The sequence below is a fragment of the Rissa tridactyla genome, chromosome 2, assembly GCF_028500815.1.
Source record: "Rissa tridactyla isolate bRisTri1 chromosome 2, bRisTri1.patW.cur.20221130, whole genome shotgun sequence".
NCBI classification, from domain to species: Eukaryota; Metazoa; Chordata; class Aves; order Charadriiformes; family Laridae; genus Rissa; species Rissa tridactyla.
The window spans coordinates 162,274,292-162,293,569 of record NC_071467.1 but is presented as its reverse complement, the minus strand read 5'-3'; the positions used below and the strand labels follow the sequence as shown (position 1 = coordinate 162,293,569).

Below are 19,278 nucleotides of genomic sequence, written 5' to 3'. Positions count from 1 at the left end.
CTCTGAAGACAGCAAATGTTTTTAGGGCTATAAATAATGATTCAGAACATGTTACCTGGCACTGAGTGACACTGGGATGGTGAGCCATTTCATTTTCCTGCTCTGATAATCCTTCTTGGTATCTCTCAGAAACTCTGTTACCAGTTATCCAAAAGAGTGTCTTATTTTCTTTAATGCCAACACAGTCCTGGCAGTCACTGAACCAGTGGAAAGTACCACATCAGTTTGAAATGATGTGGTATTGGCAACATTAGTATTTTATTGAAGTTGAGCTGGAGGAAATGTTCAAATGCTGACACTGTAAAAATCTTTTTTAAACATCTTGAACTTTAGATAGCTTTATAGTTTGGCTAACTTTCCCTGTTCCCTGATATTTGAACCAGGAGCTACTTCCAACATGCTGTTCTTTCAGAGAGTCTACATCTTAAAGTTAACAGAGTTGACTCCATCATGGAATGGTTCGGGTTAGAAGGGACCTTAAAATCACCCGGTTCCGATCAGTGATTGTGGCAGAGCAGCAAGGAATTTGGGGAAATGTGTTGGTGATTTAGTGGGTGCTGTTTTCATGGATACTTCCTTCTGTGCTGTGATTATTGGTAGCATTTTGCAGTAGCTTCAGCGAGCGGTACTTCTGTTTATTGTGTTTTGAATGCATGGGTTGCAGCTTTGGATACAAAGATTGCCCATTTAGTACCGTGTGTTGTCATATGGTAGATAGAATTACGAGTCTTCAGTTCTATTAACTATGGGTTCCAGTTGTGCAACCTGCAAGAGGACTTCTGTGTTTTATTGATTGAATGTAATTGTATTTCGCTGCAGATTAATTTTGTTATGCAGCAAAATGACCCGTGCATTAAGTGACCCTCCAAGGAGAGGGGAAAAAAGCAGGGAATTCTGTCATGGACTGTATAATTTCAACTAGATTGATGGGCTCTTGCTGCCCGAAGCAATATAGCTGTTGAAAGCTATTTAAATGTGCTATGTGCTGCTTCCTTTTCTAAAAATAGATATTCATCTGTATGTAGGTGACAAGTGAAAATGGAAATGAGTAATTTTCTTCCTTTCCTTCAGAATATCTGAGCGATGTAAAGGAAATAATCAGTTTGGCTTTATGGGTGCTTGTGTGAGAAATGTCTTCACCCACTGTTGCATCAGTACATGGAAATGAACCCTTGTATTTTTTTTTATGTTGCCCTTCTGCTTCTATGTTCATTTGATTTCTAGCTAGGAAATACCTGCAGGAGCCTTTGAATCAAATGCCTGGCACAACTGCTTATCTCAAATGAAGAAGGCTGGTAGAATTTTTGCTACGCTTACACCTTCAATCACACTAAACAGGCCTGAAAGCACATCCCAACCTTGTGCTTGGCCCATGGACTGCACCATGGGCCAGGACATGGGATGGAAAAAGAGTAGCATAAGTTGTTGGGTATTAGCTAGCCTGGCTTTCCAAGGGAAGGAGGTGGAGGTAACTTTCTGTAGATCCTGATGTATGAGTCTTGAACCTCTCAGCTGACAGTCAGAATTTGCAGAGGTGTAACGGTTTTTGAAAATAATTGTTCCTACAAAGTTAGTGACTGTGGGAAGCAGAAGGAAGAGGAGAGACCCTGTAATTGCCTTGAGAAAAAGGTAGGCGAGTGTTTGCTGTCTGGTGAGTGCGAGGAGACGGCCTAAATTTTAAGAAACTTCACTCTGAGCTCAGGCTACCCTCAGAGAGCCATTGTAGTGAAACAGTCCTTGTTGACTCAGATGCCTGATGAAAATACTGGTCTAAAATACAGTGTTCCTAAGATCTGTCTCTAGCAAAGGCCAAGAAAAATCTCATTGCCAATAGACATAATTCTTTCAGGTTTTAATGCTGACGCTACAAAATGATCCTCCATCTTTGGAAACTGGTGTGCAAGATAAGGAGATGCTGAAGAAGTATGGGAAATCATTTAGGAAGATGATTTCATCGTGCCTACAAAAAGACCCTGAAAAAAGGTAAGAACAACCAAAATAAATTAAAAAAAAAAAAAAAACCAAACACAAACAACCGACCCTAAAACAAAACCACAAAACTCATTATATTTCATGTTTTTTAAAGTGGGTACGCTCTCTGCCCTTCTAGCCTTTCAGTGAAAATGAACACAGCAATTGTGCTGTGTGGCAGCAAATTCTCTTGGCTGTCCTTATTTTCAAGGATAAATGTCTGGCGTTGTGCCTGGGCAGGGCACACGTCTCCCATTTGGGTTAATGAGAGTGCATCCCAGTCCACTGCGTGTGCGGTGCCATTCTCCCCCTTGCCACCTCCAGCAGGTGACTGCAGTTCATGTTTTATTCCCAGTCAAAACTGCTCTGTGTTTATAAATCGGAAATTACATGTTGGGCAATACGTGTTTACTTGCAAAGCTTCATAAATAAACTTTTTAAAATTTGCCAGTGCAAAGAGGGCTTTCAGTGTAGTTTTGACTTGCTTAATTATATGGATTATTTGGTTTGGGGGAGGAAAATCGGGGAAAAACACTGGCAAATTTTACCAACATGTTTTCATCAATACGGATTGCTTAAGTGACCTTTCAGTCTTCTTGTATAACGGTAGCTTGACTACTCAGGGATGTTAGAAATACTACTGAGGGCGTATGCTGTAGTTCCCAGAATAGCTTTGTATCACGATGTTATGGCACCTTTCAAAGCTGCATGAGGGTCTGGCTGTCTTCGGCGCTGTTTAAAACCCCCAGCCTGTCCCGTAGGAGAGCTCAGATGTATTTCTGTGGAGAGCAGTGATAGCATTTGCCAGCCTCAAAGAAACTGTTTGGAGTGTTCATCCTACGTTAAAAATAGTTTTCCTTAAAATGCAAAGCTGAAGAAACAAGTGTTCCCACAGATCAGTTTTTATACCTCTTAGTCTTCTTTTGTCCCTCGGTAATAAAACTAATTCTGGAAAAGGAAAAGGCCCTTCATAAAATAATAATAATAATGAAGACATTTTTCAGTTCGCTGCAGGAACAAAGGCTTCTCGCGCATTGCGAGACGGGATCTCTCTTCTAACAAGCTTTACACTCGAAATGCTTAATGAATCTAGTGGTGTGCTTGATAAATGCTGATAGCAGGGTTTTTTTTTCCCCCAGCGTGATGGTTTTTTCTCCTTTCTAAAGCATATCCTATCCCTGCAGGTTAGAACGTGTGCTGATCAGAATTAAACATAATCGCTCTGAATCATGGCGTGCCCCTTCTCTCTTCTCAAGCACCGCTAACAGCCACTGTCATCATCCTGACAATGGGAGCAGGAGGCCAGCCCATAATGAGCAACTTGCAGAATCAGATATGCTTATGCATATTGTATGGGTTCCCGAAGAGGCGCGTTTAGTGCAATTACTTTTTAATTATTTTGGAGGCTCCCTTGCTATAAGGTGGATGCTTTTTGTTAGAGTGGTCTGAGGTGAATTAAACCCTGTGATCAATGGCCTCTGCAAGTCGCTAGTTAAACTCTGTTAGTGTTTAAGCATGGCTTGCAGTGTGGGAAATGTTGTGAGCTGGTACTTCCTCATGTAGGCCTGAGTCTTTAGAAAGCTCCTTCTAAACTGACCAAGGGACGTATTTTACTTTCCAGTAGTTATCCTAAAGCCTAACGTAAATATGAAAGTAGTTTGTACTTGTTCCTGTTAGACGAAGGTTGATTGTCTTGCCTGTGTTTAGTAGAACTAATTACACACACATAATCAAGTATCTCTGAAATAACTCTTACTTGCACTCGGTGCATACTTGCACTCCTGCTGTAGGTGAGGATCCTTCATTTCAATTTTGAGCAAATTGTTTCTGCGATCCCCTCAAACTGGCTCCAAGAGACTCAAGTTCAGCATCAAAATGGGAGCAACTTCTGCCCCCAGCCCTAAGTTATTCTCAGCTTTTGAACAGAACAGGCTTTGACTGGAACACACTGAGTGTTTAAAAAAACTGCCGGTGTAACGTTTATTTGGAATACATTGACTGATTTTTAGGGGAATTGTGCAGGAGAAGCTCATGCCGTTACGAGATGCCAGCTTACAACAAGCTGCAGCAACCCGGAAGACCTTTGTGTTGAAAGGGAGCATTTATAATTGTCTTTTCCACATCTGTTTTTATTGACAGACCGACAGCAGCAGAACTCTTAAGGCACAAATTTTTCACGAAAGCAAAGGTAAGAAAACACTTCCTAAACTGATCCATGTCAAAGTATGATAGGAATGGTGAGAGCTTTATTGGCATGAGTGTGGGCTGTTTCACTTCGGGCCAGCGTAGCTGAGCGACTTGAATGGGTGATTGTGAACAAACAGAATGAAACCCCTCTTCTGAACCTCCTTGCGTATGCTGCTATTAAGAGAAATTATCTAGAAATTCTGGAGCATTTAAATGCCTTTCAGTGGCTTTGGTTTTTTTTTTTTTCTTCTCTTGTAATGGTGCCATTCTGGCTGTGTGTCCAACCATAAAGGTCTCTCTGGCAGTAAATGTAACTTATATTTTTAGTAAACTCTATAATCAGGCTGAATGCAAAGCAGTGATTGAGGCCCACTGTGCAGAGGGCTACCTAACACTATCTCACCCTGTGTTGCTTTATTGGAAAGTGAAGATCCTGTGATAAAAAATAGCAGGAAACTCCCATTTCTAGCCTTGAAGTGAATTACCAGTGAGGATTTCTGTACTTACTGCCTGGAGACTAGTGCATATGCAATGTGCAAGCTCTTATTGAGGGAGGGAGACAGAAATAATACAAAGGAGAACTTGTGTTCCATGGGAATGAGGAAATGTTTTATGTTTGCTTATTTTTTACTGTGGCATATTTGTGATCAAAATACGTGGCATAACACGCATTAAACTGTCAAAAAGATAATCTGATACCTGGGCTAGCGCAGTAGCATCACCAATTAATGGAAGTAGTTTTTGGCTCCCAAATTAGGATGCTTAAAAGGAAACGGCCACATCTATGTATCTGTACGGGAGGGAGCTGGATGTCCTATTAAAGCTGACAGAAATCTAACAAGTGCAACCAAGGAAGTCTAGAGAGTTTATGAAATGTAGGAGATTGCTTTAGGACAAGTTCAGTTGGTGTCTGGGCTTTTGACAATATTAACTAGGCTTTCATTGTCCACGAAGGGATTTTAGGCCACTGAGTAGTCTGCATCTGTATACTGGGTACACGCTTGGTGTCCAAAGTGACAAGATGGCTTACACATTGCTGACCTTTCTCCGTTTGGTTATGCGAGTTCTGGTTCATGTTATACTTCATTGTGTGTGAAATCTCCTTCATGCTTTCATTAAGCCGCTGTAGAGTAACATATTAGCATATGTGGTGGTAGAAAATTAACGTTATTGTAAATGAGGCAATACTTAAACCGGCACCCTGAAGTGAAAATGTGTGCCAGTTAACACTCACTGTTAAATTACTTTTATATATCAGCCCCTGCCAGACTGACAGCTGTAACTTGAGGACAGAAGAGTCCAACTTCTGTATGTCTATATTGAACCATCTATTTAAATACAGTCTGTTGTGTAAAAGCATGTTTTGATAATGCCGAGAGCTACTTACCAGTGTGTGTCTTGAGGTTCTCCATCCTGCGTGCAAGAAACCATCACGGAGGAGTTCTGGGAGCACTTCTTGGCCAGAGGTGGCAGAGCTATCCTTCCTCACTTGTGTGGTGTGAAATACCCAGCCAGATCCCAGTGCTAATGCCAGGCTGCTTGCCTGGCCTGCTTCCCCTGCAGCCAGCAGTTTGGCTCTGCGGTCAAGCGGTTGGAAAATTTTATGGTCAGGAGCCCACATGAGCTTCGGCAAGCCCGGAGTAGCTTACTGTGCAGGAAACTTCATACAGTAACGCATCACAGCAGTTTCCCAATATCTGATCTGTTGTGATCACTGTGTTTACGTCTTCTCTAAACAGAATCACAGAATGGTTCAGGTTGGAAGCGAAATTAAAGATCATCTAGTTCCAACCCCCCTGCCACGGGCAGGGACACCTCCCACTAGACCAGGCTCCTCAAAGCCCTGTCCAACCCCTTCCAGGGATGGGGTTTCCACAACTTCTCTGGGCAACTTGTGCCAGTGCCTCACCACCCTCACAATAAAGAATTTCTTCCTAATACCCAATCTAAATCTCCCCTCATTCAGTTAAAAATGTTACCCCTCGTCCTATTGCTCCACTCCCTGATAGAGTCCCTCCCCAGCTTTCCTGTAGGCCCCCTTCAGGTACTGGAAGGCTGCTATAAGGTCTCCCCGGAGCCTTCTCTTCTCCAGGCTGAACAACCCCAACTCTCTCAGCCTGTCCTCACAGGAGAGGTGTTCCAGCCCTCTGATCATCTTCAGGGCCTTCCTCTGGACCTCTTCAAACAGGTCCGTGTCCTTGTGCTGAGGACTCCAAAGCTGGATGCAGTACTCCAGGTGGGGTCTCACCAGAGCTGTACACTTTTTTTCAGCCACTTTAAATCCTGCTCCCTCAATTCCTTGGTCTTGTTACTCCAGCGTAGAGGGGTTCCTGCATCCTCGCCTGCCTGACGCCTGAGGTTTGCCTCTGACAGTTGGACTGGCATAAATTTAGGGACAAGATAAAGCAAAGTAACTGGAGCCAGGCGGTGTACTATCTGCGAATGGAAGAATGCCAAATGTCTCAGCAGGGTATGAGATGCTGGGTTATAATAAATGTAAGCATGTTCCCCAGTAAATCAGACAGAATAATATACAGCTCCTCAATGGTTAATTACCCATCACTTTGCATAGGGAAGGTTCCACCGTTAGCTTAAAAGGTATTGAGGATGAAACATCATATACTGTAGTCCAAAGGAAGAAAGCAGTTAATATCTTTGGGAGAATGGGGGTAAAACATGTAAAACACTTTCTGCTAAAAATAGTTTAACAGTTTCTTTATCGGAGACACTGAATGAATCAAAGGATGTTTCCAGCAAAGCAAATATTTGGTGTTTTGTCTTTTGCAGAATAAAGAATTTTTACAAGAGAAGATGTTGCAGAGAGCACCAACCATCACTGAACGATCAAAAAAGGTACTGAAAACCTCCTGGGCTCTTGCTGTTACAGTCATACTGTAGGGTGTTTTTTTTTTATGCTTGTGTTCACATTTTTAATGAGAATTATTGTAGTGTGGCATTTGCTAGATACAGAGAGAGACATTTCAACAAAATACTCAAGCGCCCTGGGAGACGGTGCAACCCAAAGATGCTGTTGTGCCATTTCTCCTAAAAAAGATCAACTGTAGAAACTGTCTGCTTGACGTATCAGTTCTCTGTCTTTGTGCTGAGCAGGTCCGGAGAGTCCCGGGTTCCAGCGGGCGTCTTCATAAGACTGAAGATGGTGGCTGGGAATGGAGCGATGATGAACTAGACGAAGAAAGTGAGGAAGGCAGAGCAGCAATTTCACAGCTCAGGGTGGGTCCTCAAACTCGGATAGCTTTATTGCCTCTGTTTTGTTTTCTAACTATGGCATGTCTAAATATCCCTGAGAAATGTGTGGCCTTGTTTTAAGTATGATACACATTAAATTATAATCTCTCCCCTTGAGTTTGTAGCTGAAAGAGAGAAAGCAGCCTGAAAGATGAAGAAATTGTATTGATCTCTCTTCTGTCATCCTTCTGGGGCACAGTTGGTCTCATTCAGGGATGCTGAGCAGAATTGGGAATGTGAGTGCGGACGGTCTGCTCCCAGCTCAGCATACTAACTCACTTGATACTCTCTTGGTTTTTGAGGGTGCTGGCTGTTTGAGATGTTTTCTTCTGGAAGCATCAGGTTTTGTCCTTCAGGAGGGAGCTGAAATCAGTAGGGCTTGTGCTTATAGCTTATGGCTGATACCTGATACCTGAAACACACGGGGCCTGGTTCTGTCCCTTCAAGTTACCCTGAAATTCATTACTGCTAGTAAAAAAATGTTATGGCATCCCTGAAGTCACCAGGAGTGATTGATCTAGCACTCAGAAATCCTCCAAAAAACACCACCTCCTCCTCTTCCAACACATATGCAAAAAAAACTCAAAACCTGGAGAAACACAGAGACATAATATGCATAGTGATCAACTAAAAGATTACAATAAATTTCCAGATTGTCTTCCTCCCAGTAGCCAGCAGTATGGATTTTGACTGTAATGGCTTGCCTGTTGCCTTTTTGCTGCAGCAGGTAGCTTGAAGTGGACTATGTCTTAGTCATTCTGTAATTGAATTAGTGAGACAGCGAAGGATTTTTAGAGGAAGCTTTTCAATGGGAAAGGAAAAAAAGGCAGTATTGGTTTGAGCATTTATCACTTTACAACTTCAACTCTTCTCATTTCTCTTTTGTTGCTTTTTCTTCTACTGGTGTTCTGTATAGACACTTAAACGCAAGATTTTACATCTTTTTGGCATCCTTTGAAATGCTTTAGGTTTTCAAAGGCTGCTATTGATACAGTAATTCCATACTTTGTGGCAACAGCTATTGTGTCTTTTTAAAGAGCTTACTGTATCTGGCTTCGTACTACATGGTCAAGGAAGATTTCTTGGCACTGAGGGAATACTGCTAAAATTCTTGATCCTTTATAAGCTGAAATCTTCTAAATTCCTCTTTTAGGTTAAAATATAATCAAATGTTAGGAGGGAGGATTGTGAAAGGCCCTAACTCTATTTCAGAGATTACTTAAAACTTGTTCTATCATGTGTCCAAGCTCAGGATACTCTGATTTAGCGCTGTTTACTGTGTTTTGAACAGTGCGTTCTTGTTTCATTCCTCTTAGGCAGAAAAGAGCAGATTGACACACATGTTTACAAGCTCCTTTTCAAGCCAGTGTGTGGGGTTTTGTGTGTGTGTGTGTTTTTTTTTTTTTTTTTTTTTCTTGGAGCTTTGGCATATTTCCTTAGACTGCTGTCTGTCCTGATCTCTCTTCTCTAGTTTGGGCCGTGCTTGGCCTTCGTGTCTAGATGTCCCATTCAAGAAACCTTTAGGATGGGCGTTGGAGCAGTAGTTACGTAAATGTAGATGTATATTGCCATTTTGGAGGCACTCCATGTAGATATAACCCAGAACTTTAGGAAACCTGTATCTTTATGGAGGTCAGGAAGGGCACCGTGGCATCTTAGAACTCACTACAATTCTGCCTGGGTGCTTGAATCCTGCCCTGGGTGTCTTTCCTGTGCACGGCTTCTGAGCCATTTTCTTCAGCCCGAAGATGTGCCCTTGTCACCAAGAAGGCCAACGGAATTCTGGGCTGCATAGGGAAGAGCGTGGCCAGCAGCTCAAGGGAGGTCATTCTTCCCCTCTACTCTGCACTGGTGAGGCCACAACTGGAGTACTGTGTCCAGCTCTGGGCTCCCCAGGTCAAGGGAGACAGGGAACTACTGGAGAGAGTCCAGCGTAGGGCAACAAAGATGATTGAGGGACTGGAGCACCTCCCTTATGAGGAGAGGCTGAGAGAGCTGGGACTCTTTAGCCTGGAGAAGAGAAGGCTGGGGGAGACCTTATTAATGTTTTCAAGTATCTAAAGGGTGGGTTTAAGGGGGATGGAGCCAGACTCTTTTCAGTGGTTCCCAGTAACAGGACGAAGGGTGACGGGCTCAAGCTGGAACATAGGAAGTTCCGATCAAATACGAGAAAAAACTTCTTTACAGTGAGGGTGACAGAGCACTGGAACAGGCTGCCCAGGGAGGTTGTGGAGTCCCCTTCTCTGGAGACTTTCAAGACCCGCCTGGATGCAGTCCTGAGTATTGTGCTCCAGGCAATCCTGCTCTAGCAGGGGAGTTGGACTAGATGAGCTCTAGAGAACTCTTCCAGCTCTGAAAAATTCTGTGATTCCGTGATAAAAGGATGGGAACGCTTGTGCACCTCTTGCATTTGATCCCTTCTCGAGCAATCTTAGGACTTGTGTTTAAACTGACAATGTTTGCCATGAATACGGTGGTGTTGTTGAGGACTGGGGTCAATCCTGTGTTTGGCCATATTTCAAACACAGGGTGTAAATTTCACCTGCTTGTAATCCCTCTGCAATTTTAACTAAGTTGTAAGAATAACTTATACTAACTAGGTGTCACCTTTTATTCCTGCCCATGGCAGAAGGGTTGGTCTAAATGGATCCTTTAAGATCCTTTCTGACCCAAACCATTCTGTGATTCTGTACCTACATTTTATTGCTGCCAGCCTTAAAGTAAAAGAATGGCTTGCAGGTTGACTTAATTTGCTAAAATACTTCAGTATTATCTGGATAAAAGCTTCTGCGTAAATGTAAAGGGCTTGTACTTTTTTGCTCGTCTCCACCTTACAGAAAAAGTGCGGTGAATTTAATACATACAAATGTGTATTTTACAAGTCTCTTGCTAGGACTGCACGTGAAAGCAGACAAGTATTTATTACAAACAACCAGAAATATCTGCCCAATTCATTGAATACTCTGGCTTGCTGGCTCAACATTACCATTTGGATATAAAGATTTACTAAACTTCTTTGCTCTTGGTATTTAAAACCTTGAATTCGAATTACAGCAATTGTGCTGTGTGGGCTCTTAAATCATTCACCTTCCGTTACTCAATAAATCCGGCAGCGGCACTCTGTGTGGTCACATTTCACTGGCTGCTCACATCATCTCTGATTATACAAGCAAAAGTCGGTTAAAACTAATATATTTCAGCACATCCTCAAAGTCATCCTACTTGTGCCTTAATTAGGTAAACATATTTCAATGTTTGTCCTATTTCCTTTCTGTCTTTCATGTTTTTCCTTAGTTTACCTCTGTTTGCAATTTATCTGGGTTAGTTGTTGGCCGCGGGGCAGGGCCCGTGTTTCCATACTTGCCTGTACAGTGTCTAGCACACTGTGATCCTTCAGACGAGCTCGTTTTGAGTTATTCCTTGAGGCATCCGGATACTCTTGGATACGAGCTTTGTACCTGAAAGAACAGTGCCGCAGATGTGGAACGTGGCTGTTTATCTCTGGGAGCGGTGCCGTGTTTTTTATCTTGCCTGGTAACTGTCAAGTGAAGACTCACCGTATTGAGATGGATTTCAGGCTTTACCTTTCCAGCTGCGTGACTTTTTTCCTGACACTGTCTGCACATAGTCATTGTGAAGGAACTGTTACTTCTCCTCCTGTCTAGAGGGCTTCTTTGTGACTTGCTGTTCTGGGAATAAGACTCTTTAACCTTCTCTCATGAGAAGGTCATATGTTACAAATTGCTTTGATCTGCGTTTGTTAAGGCAGTGGCATTGGTTAGTGGATAAACTGACTCAAAAGATATAGTGGCGTGATGAGACTTACTTCTTCTGTCAAACTTCTGTCCTAATTGCAACCTGGCTTTTACACCATTGTGTGGAGAAGCAACATCTGTTTTATTCATCCCAGCATGGACTGAGCCATCCCAGCTCTCTGCCTCCACATGGTGATCGGACCTGTTAGAAGTCAAAGCTGCAGACTCTCTTAATTGCAGGGATTTCCAGGAGCACTTGGCAATTCCTTCCTGCTCATGTGAAATAGCTAATGCACCTTATCTTCGTTTTACTGATAAGCAAAGATTGGTCGCATTGCTTTGATTGCGCTTTCCCCGCCGTTCCACTGATCTCTTTGTTTCGCTGCTGAACTTGTGTGCAGCTGTCAGTCTTCTGCTTTCTCTCACGGAGCATAGCGTAATGCAGAGTCCAAGGGTAAGGAGAGCAAGAGAGAGGTTTCTTTCTGTAAAGCAGCACAAGTAAGGCTGATTCCCACCCCCCCCCCACCCCCCCCCCAAGGTTTTGTATGGTTTAAGCAAGTTGGTTTTCAAACTAGTTCCCTAAGTACATGAAGGGGATTTGTTTCCTAGCAGAATTATGCAAGGCAGATTTGTGTGGCTTATCTTTTTCTGCAAGACTTGGGTAGCTTAAAATGGATTTTGCCATCTTGGTGCACAAGTAATTTGATCAAATCTGAGTGATCTTCAAGAGTACTGGATTTTGCTGATGGCTAACAATGGTAGCAGCTTAGGGTATTGCATGTCACTGCATAAATACCGCCTGTGAGTTCTGAAACACGACTGTATTTTTTTGGGTGGTATGATGTTTAGGTTGCCAACAAATTGTGTGATGTCCCTTTTATTATGTATTTTAATACATATATGTAACTTGAAAGCAATTATGTATATGTTCAGTATGGTTCTGACAAGTTCTTCTAGTCAAAGTTTCACTTTTGTCTAGGCAATAACAACTTTGTCTCTGTTTTTCAGTCTCCCAGAGTGAAAGAACCTCCACAGAATTCCGAGGTAAGTTTTAATTGTGAATGGCTTCCTGTAATGATGGCTCCTGGTTACTGCTGTTGTTTCAAGCAACATGCTTTTATTAGCCTTTGAAAACACCATTGTGTGAAGTAGAAGCTAGTATCTAGCTGAGCTCTACTTGAAAACATCCTTATAAAAGGAACCATTGGCTGTGTAATGCCAAGAAGTCTTCCTGAGGTAAGTTTGGTTTCAATTTTACTTGCTATGGCAGAAGTCTGTATACTGTAAGAGAATGAGTTGGTCACAAGCATAATCTAAGCAAAACAACGGTGTTCCTATTTCCTCTTAAAAAAAACCAAACAAAACAACAAGAAAACACAACTTTAAAACATCTGGTTTGCATCGTCTAATTCACTGGTTTGGAACCTATGCTCGTAACTGTGAAATAAATCTGTAGTAGTATTTGATAGCAAACAAAACGTCAGATGCAATTTATAATGTGCTTTCAGTTCTGGCCTGTGTTTCTTACATTAGGAATATTAGTATATCCTGTCTTTCAGTGATAGGGACTGCTTATCTTCTAGAGACTGCACTCTTGTCACTCTTTTCCCTACCTGCGTAGAAAGACAACTGTCTCCTAGAAATTATTCTTGGGTTAGGCTGTCCTGTTCTTCCTTTTTCTGTTTCTAAAGATTGATTATAAAGGGAGATCTTAAGAAAGACTACAGTTCTGTCACTGTAATTTGACTTAAACTCCAAATTCAAAGAAAACGCTGAAAACCAGAATGCCTTTGGGATGAATTTCCCCATTGTGATACATCTCTTAATATATCTGGAGGTCTGCTGCCCAGGTGATTTATTTTTCCTACAACTTAGCAGAGTAAGTTGGAGGGTACACTGAAGAAGTGCCATCAAACTTGCAGTTCCTTGGCTACCGTGCCAAAGTCAGTTTCTCTGTTACGAATAACACAAGAGGTAGAAAAGGTTACATTTTCATTTAGCTCTTTTCCCCCAGTCTCAAATTAATTGCATATGATTTTTTTTTTTGCCAGGGACTAACTTTACTGAGTGCAATCCTAAACAGTCTTGTCTATTTTGAAGAATTTAAGCTGTGAACTCACTTTTCAGCTGAATATCCGCGTTGGTCTGACTCTGGCCTTTGTTTTATGATTGGATAAATTCTCGACAGTTATCTTAATGCTTTGCGAGGCTGTGTTCTCTGAAAAGAACTACAAGTCAAACCAGAGTTGCTCTGCTGTGACTGCGTGGCTACTTGAAAATATAAGTAGGACTCAGATGCCGAGAAGTGGGGAAACTAAAGAATTGAGTGCTCTTGTCCAAGCTATAGGATATGATCTGTGTTCATCCAGCCTTGCTAGCTGCAGAGTGTAGTTTTTGCCCAAGATTCTGCAATCTTGGTTTCTTATCCTTCTTTACTGGTGAGTAAAACTTGCAAATGTCAGGGCAGAAGGGGTCCCTGGACATAAGGAAACACTGAACCCCTTGAACACCAATTTGGGATCAATGTTAGTGTCCTGGAGGCCTGGGAATGCCCTTGGCGTTGAACTTCTCCACATGATTTATGCAGCAAACAAGGGCTTTGTGGAAAGCTGGTGCTTGAGTCAGAACTCTTGAGTTCCTTTTCTCATTAAAATGCCTTTTTGCTTGCAGCTATTCCCATCAGCTGAGCCTCCAGGTCCTTCACTCAATGCTCCAGCACAGGCACCTACTCAACTACCTCAGGCTGCAGGACAAGTACCCGCACAACCTCAAACTGCTGTACCTCCACCTAGTCAGGCTCCTCCAGCAGCCCCAGCAGCAGCCCAGGTAAGACGAGAAACTCTTTGTACCAGCTTTCAGCTTTGCACTTAACTGTTCCGTTCCAAATGTGCTAAAATGATCTGAAGCTGTGGAATTGGCTTGTCTGGAGTTGAGTTAGTGCTGTGGCTTATGCAGAATTGACAGGGGCTTGGCAAAAGGAAGACTGTCAATGTGGGTGCAGCAGTTTTTCATTCTTATTCTGTGGGTGAGCAGTGACTTTTTATGCTGTTTAGGGAGTGGACTCTGGCTTGAGGCAGTGTTAAAGGTGAGAAAAAAGGAGAGTCTTGTTTAAGTGGCAGCTGCTTGTTCCTGGTATTTAAGGTGTAGCACCAAACAAGCTCTCGTTATGTGTCTCAGTATCGCTGGCTTCTATGGGATAAGAGTGGAGAGAAGAAAGGAAGAAACTAGAACATGCAAGTTCTCCAGACTTCAGAAGAGAGACAGGAGGCCTAGGTTAAAACTGTTGTTGTAGCAGTCAAAAATTGTGGAGAAACTCCCATCTTTGGGAAGCTCTGAACCTTGTGGTTCAGACACTTCCATTTCAAACAGAGAAGGGAGAATGGACCTTTGAGGGGAAGTACAGGGAATGCGAAAGCTTGACAAGTGTGTGTTTAATTCTTAGCTACATCACCCCAAAGTGTAGGATGTAGGTGGGATAGGCAGGCATAGCAGAGTCAGGAAAGAGCTCTGACTTGTATTAAAAAGAGAAAAATAGCCAACTCAAATCACTAGTGCGACACTTGGAACACGTCTTGTGGTTTGCTGGGGTAAAGCACTGCGGAGTTTGCCAGACTCCTGAATGATGGCACCTCTTTTTATAAAAAGACGCTAATGTTCATATTTGTTGGTGGGGAGAGGCTGTCACTGTTGGAGGGGGCCAAGCTGCCATCATCCTTTGGCAGACCCAAGGGGAAGAGACTTGGCAGTGTTGGTCAGAGAAAATAACACTTAAGCTTACTCCTTCCTAGAAATGTTTAATTGTTTTTATTTTAAAGAACACGGAAAGATACATATATCACTGTAGTCAGCTCATGTTCCTCTTTACAAAACTGTTGAAGACGGTGCATTAATCATTAAACAAAAATAGTGAGTTGGGGTCTGATTTATTCTTGGTTACATTAAAAGTAGCTTCGATACTTAAATCAAACTCCTTCAAATCCCTTGCAAAAGGGACGGCGTTTGATCCCTGAATTTTATGCAGCAGTTGAAACACCAGCAGCAGTGAAGGCTAAGATTCTTAGTTCGGTAAAATGAAATAGCAGCGTTGGTCTCGGTGACAGTGGTTTGATTTGCACTAGCAGAGTATCGTGCTCCCTGCCGCTGGTGCCCAATAGCTTCGTTGTTTGCAGCTTGTCCTAAGGTAAACTTCATACCTTTGTGTCAGTGAGTTCTTCTTCATAGCTCTTCTTTTATCAAATGTTCTTCTTTATAGCTCTTTGTATCCCTGCGTTATTCTTTATAGCTTTCCCCTGGTTCTCGTAGCTTCTTGGTTACTGTTTTACAGACCTCTGGGCTTCTCTCTGAGCCCTTTTTTGTTTTCCCTGACCTGGTAAAGCTTTCAGTTTCCGCAGAAACAAGATTGTGATCGGAAGCCCTGAGCTGCGTTGCTAGTGCAAGAGCACCAACAGATGGAATAAAATACTAGTCTTAAACAAAGGGTTACTTTTTTTTCTCTCGTGAAAAAGCAAGTGATTCAGATGAAAAAACTTGATCAAGACTTCTAGTCAAATTATCAGCCTAGTGTTGTGTCTGTCTTGTTACTGCAGATTTAAAATCCCTGCCTCAGCATGTGCAGTACAAATGACTTGTGCAGTGGAAGAGATGGATCATTCTCTGTTTTGTTTGGGGTTTTTCTGGTGGAGGTTGAATAACAATCAGCCCTTTACTGGAAGCATCCCAAGTGCTATAAAGATGGACACCTCCTGGATCTTTCCTGCTTAGAAATCTGCTGCTGACCAACATAAAATGCTTTGATTACATGTTGCAATAATTACTCAGAAGTAATTTAGAAGTGAAAATAGGTGACTGTAAACTTGATGCTAGGTGCTCTTAAAGCCTTTGATTTCACAAAAAAGTAATTGGGAGAGAGTCCATGCTAATCTGACAGTTAAATTATTTCCTAGGTACTCTTCACAATTTTATCAGGTTTTTAAATCAGATGTTTGAGGCAGGCATTAAAACACAGGAGGTCTTCAAGTTGTCATGAACGCCATAAAACCTTAAGTTTTGATGCAAAGCAAGCAGTCCTTTTTATGTCTAGCACTTCTGAAGTCTCCTGCCATTTAGGCATTTCTCAAAGTTGTGTAGCTTTTTCTCTTTTCAAGACAACTGTCGAGAGAACGCCTGGGTTACTATTTAAGCCTGAAGTTCTCCTGTTTTATTAGTCTGTCTTTTTCACTGTAGTGTCGTGACTCCATGAGTTAAACTTTTATTTGTATTTATAGTTGATCAAGGTTATCTCTAGTTTTAAAAACAGAGAAAGGAAGTGTTAATCTGCTTTAAAATGATGTAATCTTATTGCAGGCCCCACCTGCTCCTGCGGCAGCTCCGGTACAGGAAGATACGAAAGTCCCCATCAGCCTTGTACTAAGGTTAAGGTAAGGACACAAAACTGACTTGTTTTGTCAAAGTGAGTCTTTGTAGAGAGGGACACTGGAGGACTTCTGGTGTGCATCTTGCCTTTTAATTAAAAGGGTGGTGGTTATATGTCGTCTGTCAGCTTGGATTTCACCCACTCTTCCGAAACTGGGACCCAGAAAAGCAGTTTGTCATCCACTTTTTCTTCAGCTTGGTGAGAGCTGTAGATTGAAAGAGGTTTTGATATTTGCATAAATATTCCTAAACTCTTAACGAGGTGGGAAGGAGAAATTAGCTGGGTTCCCTAAAGGGGGTCAAGAATCCAGGGGTTCTGGCCTTGGGCTGGACCATCTTACTATTTGGCCACAACTTTAGACTTCACCCAGTTCTGAGAGTGAAGAGCTTCTACCCGATTCAAGGCATGGATTCTGCTCTGTGTCTCTAGAAATAGGCAGGAAGAGGATTGTAAGCACGTTCTACTGTCATTGCAGATATTGATGTTTCCCATTTAAGGAACCTGCCTCTTGTCTCTGTAGGGATGATGGTTGTTGATAGGTGTTGGACTGGGACTTCTGAGCATCACCTCCCAGCCATTCCCGGACGGCTGCATAATGTGTGTGCATCCGCAGTCATTGAGTGCTTCCTTCCTCTGAAAGATGTGCTCCAAGGATATATCCCCTCACAGATATGGGTTGCTGAGACAGTAGAACAACGTGGTCTTATACCAGAAGGCACTCAATTATGCTGGACTTTGGCCCACTCGGGCTCTGTTAGGTCGACTGTGCCCAGCGCCCTGCTTCCAGATGCACACCCAAGCAATTAGTTTCTGCCCGTTGAGGGGGAAGGGTGGAATGAATCCGCTTCTTTCCACGGACTGATTATTCAATGACAGTGCTTTTTTGGACACCGATTGGTGCAATGAAATGGTCTCTTCTATATAAAATTCTCTCATTTCCACAGGAATTCAAAAAAAGAGCTCAATGACATTCGATTTGAATTTACCCCAGGGAGAGGTGAGCTGGTGGGAAATTCCAGTGTGTGGAGGGGTTTTGGTGAAGGGTTTTGGTGTTTGCGGTTGTGTGTATGGAAACCCTGCGTGAGTGTCTGTCCACAGTGCCTTCCTGAAGGGCTCGCCTTATGGTTGGGCTTGAGGCACTGCTGGTGAGAAAACCCTTCTTGTAAAACTGTTTATAGATAGGACCAAAGGGCAGCTCTTTGATAAATTCCAACTCAGAGTTTGACAGCATAGCTCAGAGCTGTCTGACCGTACCTGGTGCACACCGTAATATCCATCTGGTGTAAAAAGCACTTTGGCTGTTTGGTTGTACGAGCTCCTTTAGGTTTCTATGTGATGCCTTCATCATTTGGACAATTTCTGTTATGGGATGACTGGCTCTTGGGTTTCTCCCCAACAGATACTGCTGACGGTGTGTCTCAAGAACTCATTTCAGCAGGTCTTGTTGATGGCAGAGATCTGGTAATAGGTAATTACAAATTATTTCTTTCTGTTCTAACCATTTCAGTAATTTTTTGCATGTTTAAAATGACCTAATTAGTGGGTACTAGGAGAGTTTGTGACCTTGATTCTCTACCCCTGTGGCTCTACAAAACTGCTATTAATTCTGGTGACAGTTCCGTGCCAGTACATTTAGGCAACCCCCAGTATGCCAGAATATGATCTGTTGGAAACATTATGAAGCAAATGTTCCTTGTAATGCAAAACGAAGGCTAATCGATGCATTAGCTAAATCATTATTATTTGACATACATGCACTGCTAAACTGCTGCACAAGCCTGAACTGCTTGCAGGTCCTACGCAAGTCTGGGACTGGAATCGGCCAGGCTTTTTTGTTTTAGGGGAGGGAGGTGTGAAGTGCACATGCACTGAGGCAGCAGGACGTGTTGCACGGGTATAAACAGCTACCTCTGGCTACAGTTTGCTAAATAAATGTGTCCTGTGCGGCAGGTGAGACTTTTCAACTGTCAGCACTGCCTATATATTTTGACTACAGCGAGCAAAACTGTTCCTTGTACACAGGGTGCAACACCTGGAAAGGCTGCTAGTGCAAAAATAACAGGATTTCTAGGTGCAGTTGGGCAGTCTATTACTACTAATTCCACCGCATCCAGGAAAAAATAACTACCTCTGAAAAAGAAGCATAGTAACAAATGACAGCGTTTTCACAGTTTAAAGCTTTAGATTTAAGTAGATTGAGTCTAATTGAGACCTAAACTTTTTAGTCATGTTAAGAAGCTCTAAGTTTGAGTAATAGAAAGAGACCTAATGAATCTGGGGTGGTTTTCTCTACCCTGTCCTAATATTTGCCCGTTTTCTCTGTGTGTGTGTGTGATTTCAGTTGCAGCTAATTTGCAGAAAATTGTGGAAGAGCCCCAAGCAAACAGATCCGTCACTTTCAAACTGGTATTTATTCCTGTTCCCTAATTGAACAAGTTGTCACTTGCCATGCATATAGATGCCTGTGATGCCTACTGTAGGCATCGAATGTATGTGCTCTAAAATCCTCCCTTCTTTCCCAAAGCTTCCTACGGGATGCCTAACAGTAGGCAACGCAGGCTCCCTGCTTCTGTCCTCTGAGCAGCACCTGGGTTAAATAAGTGTGAGATGATGTGCTAATACAAACAGTCCCTTATCCTGGCTAATAAACATATCAAAATGTTACAAAAGGGTATTTTCTGGGCTTGGAATTTACCCTTGCCC

General features: G+C 42.5%; 1 protein-coding gene across 1 annotated transcript in view; it reads left to right on the top strand.

Moving 5' to 3' along the window:
• Positions 1–19,278, top strand: part of OXSR1 (oxidative stress responsive kinase 1) — a 94,753-nt gene that overhangs the window by 72,162 nt on the left and 3,313 nt on the right. The window contains exons 8-17 of the mRNA XM_054190694.1: positions 1,850–1,983; positions 4,111–4,159; positions 6,946–7,011; positions 7,270–7,392; positions 12,171–12,206; positions 13,833–13,988; positions 16,506–16,579; positions 17,520–17,572; positions 17,975–18,043; positions 18,917–18,981. Of these exons, the coding sequence (XP_054046669.1) occupies positions 1,850–1,983; positions 4,111–4,159; positions 6,946–7,011; positions 7,270–7,392; positions 12,171–12,206; positions 13,833–13,988; positions 16,506–16,579; positions 17,520–17,572; positions 17,975–18,043; positions 18,917–18,981 (825 nt within the window). The remainder of the gene's footprint in view (positions 1–1,849; positions 1,984–4,110; positions 4,160–6,945; positions 7,012–7,269; positions 7,393–12,170; positions 12,207–13,832; positions 13,989–16,505; positions 16,580–17,519; positions 17,573–17,974; positions 18,044–18,916; positions 18,982–19,278) is intronic.